General features: G+C 39.9%; 1 protein-coding gene across 1 annotated transcript; it reads left to right on the forward strand.

Annotated features, from left to right (window-relative positions):
- The first annotated feature begins 2,781 nt into the window (after positions 1-2,781).
- Positions 2,782-5,300, forward strand: LOC110502137 (homeobox even-skipped homolog protein 2). Its single transcript, XM_021580002.3, has 3 exons — positions 2,782-3,181; positions 3,520-3,758; positions 4,553-5,300. The coding sequence occupies exons 1-3, from the start codon at positions 2,800-2,802 to the stop codon at positions 5,168-5,170; spliced, it is 1,239 nt and encodes a 412-aa protein (XP_021435677.3). The 5' UTR covers positions 2,782-2,799; the 3' UTR covers positions 5,171-5,300.
- Positions 5,301-5,575: the final 275 nt, after the last annotated feature.

Raw genomic sequence — 5,575 nt, forward strand, 5'->3', positions numbered from 1 at the left:
GTATGAAAAGGAACTCGCTCACTCTCATGGCGAAAATCAAAAGAAATCAGCCAACACCTCAGATAAAAATTACAGACCTCCACAAGTCTGGTTCATCCTTGGGAGCAATTTCCAAATGCCTGAAGGTACCACATTCATCTGTACAAAGAATAGTATGTATGGATAAACATCATGGGACCACGCAGCCGTCATGCCGTTCAGGAAGGAGACGCGTTCTGTCTCTTAGAGATTAATGTACTTTGGTGCGAAAAGTGCAAAAAGATCGTACTTTTTGGAGAAATGTCCTTTGGTCTGATTAAATAAAAATAGAACTGTTTGGCCATAATGACCGTCCTTATGTTTGGAGGAAAAAGGGGAGGCTTGCAAGCCGAAGAACACCATCCCAACCATGAAGCACAGGGGTGGCAGCATCATGTTGTGGGGGTGCTTTACTGCATGAGGGACCGGTGCACTTCACAAAATAGATGGCAACATGATGACGGAAAATTAAGTGAATATATTGAAGCAACATCTCAAGACATCAGTCTTGGCTGATGTTAAAGCTTGGTGGCAAATGGGTCTTCCAAATGGACAATGACCCCAAGCTTACTTCCAAAGTTGTGGCAAAATGGCTTAAGGATAACATTGTCAAGGTATTGGATTGGCCGTCATATAGCCCTGACCACACTCTCGTAGAAAATATGTGGGCAGAACTGAAAAAGCGTGTGCGAGCAAGGAGGCCTACAAACCTGACTCCGTTACACCAGCTCTGTCAGGAGGAATGGGCCAAAATTCACCCAACTTATTGTGGGAAGCTTGTGGAAGGCTGCCCTAAACATTTGAACGAAAATAAACAATTTAAATGCAATGCTAGCAAATACTAATTGAGTGTATGTAAACTTCTGACCCACTGGGAATGTGATGAAATAAATTAAAGCTGAAATAAATAATTGTATAAACTATTATTCTGACATTTCACATTCTTAAAATAAAGTGGTGATCCTAACTGACCTAAAACAGGATTTTTTTACTGGGATTAAATGTCAGGAATTGTGAAAAACTGAGTTTAAATGTTTTTGGCTAAGGTGTATGTAAACTTAAACTGTAGATATTATCTTGTTCATCACAGGATGGCCTTACTACTCACAGAAAATGGAACACCTCAACGCTCAGGCATTGTGATAATCCAGGGAAACACTGGGGGGCGCCAAAGGATGCATACACGACGTTCCTTCCTGCTTTGTTACATTCCGCCACCGTATACACGATGCATTCACCTTACCGTTAGGAGCCATTCTCCCTCTGAATCTGACACCATTTAGGAGACAGAGCATTACCTGGATGTATTCTGTTCCAAACAATATTACAATATACCTTATAGTTCATGATGCCTAAAAGATCTAGAAGCAACACATCGGGAGACATGCTACTAACTCATCACAATATTAATACCACAATACTTGATAACAGAAGAAACTTGTGATTGCAACCTGTGTAACCTATGCATTTTGAGATACCGGTAGTTACCTGTGTAACCTATGCATTTTGAGATACCGGTAGTTACCTGTGTAACCTATACATTTTGAGATACCGGTAGTAACTTGTGTAACCTATACATTTTGAGATACCGGTAGTAACTTGTGTAACCTATACATTTTGAGATACTGGTAGTATAGTTCTAAAATATGCACGACACCAAATCATATACAACACAGGTCTGATTATAATACAATTTCAAACCTGTGTAAAAAAAAAGGTCATATTTCATGAGGAGTTTGATTGAACTCAATAAAACATAATTATTCCAGGCTTGAAAATTACAAAAAGAAAGAAGAAATTAGTTTTCGTTAGGTCCAATTTCTTATTAATTGTAATTCATTCTAAATCACAGTATATTGTTCGAGAAGTAAGGGAGACAATAGGCTACTAATAAAAACCGAAACTGCCAATATCACAAGCATTGTGGCATTGGTTACACCATACTGTATCTGACATAGATTGTTTAAATTATAGACATATTATAATGATGCTCTCAAAATGTGTTTTACGGGTGTGCAGTGTAGAACACAAACATGACAAAAACGCAAAAGACAACTTCAAATCATGATAAAAAAGTGAAACAGTTATGTTCACAATCATAACTCGCATTTAAACGCTGTTAAATGGATCTCACAAAATAAATATTTAAGTAATAATGTATCATTCAAAAATGCCTCAGTGAAATGATCGATGGAGAAAGAGAAGCAGACTGAGGGGCAGAGAGAAGAGAAGGGAGAAACAACAGTGAATCAAAGCATAATGATATTCCTGAAAGAAGAGGGAGATGTTGCCGCGCTCATTTTATTAATCAGGCTGTCAATTTCAGGCGAGGCCAAACCCACGAGCAATCTAAAGCAGACTCGGATCAATCCAGGAACACACACTCACTCCACTCCTCACTTCTCCTCTTCCGCTCCGTGTGTTTATCCATTCGTCTGACCGCAGGCCGCATCCATCATCAAATGAACGCCATATCGTATTTATTTGCTTATAAACCTGTTACAATATACGATAATTCGAGCAGCTTCACGCGTACCTTTACATTTTGGGCTAAAAATGATTCACGGGTCATTTTGAACGGTCATTCGTTGCTCGCATTGGTATTCTATTTATTTTTACGTCTCTCTCTCTCTCTCTCATAAAAAAAAGGTGTTATATTGTTTAGAGACAGTTGCTGATCTGAATGCGGATTAACTCCGCCACAACTCATCCGAGCACCAGCCCCGGAAATATATATATTTTTTTCTACAAGGCTTATTGATGGAGAGGAGAAAAAAAGAGATGATTCTGATGGAGAGAGGTCTACACAGTCCCGTGTCTGGCAAAAGGCTCTCAAACCTGTCAGACTCGGCTGGAAATTCAGTGTTGGAGGCCCTTGAAAATGCTCAGCACAGTGATCGACTAAACCCGACAATAACTTCCGCCTCGCTTCATGGAAGTCTCGGGGATATTCCAAACAAAGGCAAGTTCGAAACGGACAGACTTTTCGGTGCCCACCACAACAGCGAGAATAACTCCTCAGCGGAGATTTCCTTGTCAGAAAGCAGAAAAAAAATCCACTTGTACCCTGAAGTTTCTCAAGACTCAGACATGAACAGTGATGTGGAAGTGGGATGCCCATCGTATCGTTCCCCGAGCCAACACAAGGAAAACAACAACAAAGGTAATATTCACTTGGACCTCAAATGTAATGATCGAAATAAATCATGAAAGATAAATAAATGTATTTGATATTTTAAAACAGATAATGGATAACAATACCAATATTATAATAATATAACAATATTATAGATAATAATAATAACTAATAAAGAATAAAAGTGTGTTTCATTTTCAAATATTTCACAACAAATGCTACAACAAAAATTATGTATTTTTTAGCGTATAGGTATTATCTCATGTGATTTCATAAGAATATATAATAGTCAGTATACACAACAACATTACCTATAAAGCTTAGATGAGATTATTTAATAATAATTGCATATTTCTTTCCTAAAGGTTTTTCTGACAATAATTCTGGAGGCTCCAACACAAATTCATCCTCCCTTTCCAATCTTAACGGCAATGGAATGTGTTCAAACATGTCAAATGCGGATCAGGTGAGAAGGTACCGGACAGCATTTACCAGAGAACAAATAGGAAGACTGGAGAAAGAGTTTTACAGGGAAAATTATGTCTCAAGACCAAGAAGATGTGAACTTGCCGCATCACTCAATCTACCTGAAACTACAATAAAGGTAGGCCTGTGTTCTGTTATATGCATTACAGGGTGGTGCAACGGTCTAAGGCACTCAGTGCTAGAGGTGTCACTACAGACCCTGGTTTGATTCCAGGCTGTATCACAAGTTAAATAAAGGTTCAATCCTTTTAAAAATGTAAAATACATGACATAATAATGTAGGTTACATCACAAATAGTTAGGAATATATATGCTACAGTTATATTACACACTCCACTACAACACACGCTGGTCAACATGCATACATCGGAACACACACACACACACACACACACACGCACGCACACACACACACACACACACACACACACACACACACACACACACACACACACACACACACACACACACACACAGAGAGAGAGAGATAGAGAGAGAAAACACACACACACACACACAGAGCAAACCTATAAACGAATCCGTTTTGCATAATTCACATTGTGAGCAAGACAATGGTCTACTCGAATCTATTCCAGAAATGAATCTGTAATGAAGTAATGAAAAAAAGAAACTACAAAAAAAGTCAACACATTTCTTCAATTTGCTGATTTGTTTAAGGGTCCCTATAAATAACTATTCACAAATATATGTATTCGTTTTAAACTCCGAATTTGATCAAACTTGCATTAGCAATGTTTACGCAGTAAATATTGATATAGGCACACGCATGTCCTGAACATTGGGAAAATGCATGCGAGTCGACCCGATATTTTGTAATACTACAATGCTACAGTTCGGGTTGGATTTAATAGGGTCCTAAAGTAAACATGGATGATGATTCTCTGTCTGTAGGTATGGTTCCAGAACAGGCGGATGAAGGACAAGAGGCAACGTTTGGCAATGTCTTGGCCCCATCCAGCAGATCCAAGCTTTTACACCTACATGATGACGCACGCGGCAGCCACCGGAAGTCTACCATACCCTTTCCATTCCCACATACCTCTGCACTATTACCCGCATGTAGGTGTCACAGCAGCTGCCGCTGCCGCTGCCGCAGCTGCGTCTGGTGATGCAGCGTCACCTTTCACTACCTCCATTCGCCCTCTCGATACTTTCCGTGCACTCTCCCATCCCTATTCACGCCCAGAGCTTCTCTGTGGCTTCAGGCACCCAGGACTTTATCAGTCACCCTCAGGCCTCAATAGCTCTGCGGCAGCTTCAGCAGCAGCGGCTGCAGCATGTGCAGCTGCGGTCAGCGCACCATCGGTCACTGGGCCATGCTCGTGCCTCAGTTGTCACAGCAGCCAGGCGGCCAGCGCGCTAGGCTCCAGAAGTACCAACACTGACTTCAACTGCACCGCATCCGGGCAAAGGTCCGAAAGTGGATTTTTTCCGTATTCTGCCGCTGTCCTGAGCAAAACCTCGGCTCCATCACCAGATCAGAGAGAGGAATCTTCACTAAACAGATAACTTCATCGTGTGGAAGATCTAAATCAAGTGTAGTTGGTTCTGTTTTCTGCTTTGCTATTAGTTTATACATAGGCCTACATCTACGACTCCAATATTTGGAGGACAAATAAAGGTAATTTCAAAACAATTAGCATAATTCGCTTTTTTTTTTAAAGAAGCCAAAAGGTGTTAACATTGGTAAGTGCTAAATTGACAGTAATTTAACGGACTATTTTGTTCGTGCGTCGGTGATGAAGCTTTATTCCTGTGCCTTAAAACCTAGAAATAACTATCTAATTTAGTGATAGGCCCACGGTACTCGTGATTTATCCACTTATATCAAATATATTTTCTATCAATTATCTTATTTTCGAATTTCCCAGTTATATTTTGGTCTTAATTTAAGGCACTGTAAAAGTAAGTATT

This window comes from Oncorhynchus mykiss, chromosome 22, assembly GCF_057628025.1.
Source record: "Oncorhynchus mykiss isolate SJ-2025 chromosome 22, ASM5762802v1, whole genome shotgun sequence".
NCBI lineage: Eukaryota > Metazoa > Chordata > Actinopteri > Salmoniformes > Salmonidae > Oncorhynchus > Oncorhynchus mykiss.

Bases quoted from the DNA above. Each gene is read 5' to 3' on its own strand.
- LOC110502137 (XM_021580002.3), top strand. From the start codon at position 2,800: ATGATTCTGATGGAGAGAGGTCTACACAGTCCCGTGTCTGGCAAAAGG. The intron at 3,182-3,519 runs GTAATATTCACT...TCTTTCCTAAAG, and splicing joins CAAGGAAAACAACAACAAAG to GTTTTTCTGACAATAATTCT. The intron at 3,759-4,552 runs GTAGGCCTGTGT...CTCTGTCTGTAG, and splicing joins TACCTGAAACTACAATAAAG to GTATGGTTCCAGAACAGGCG.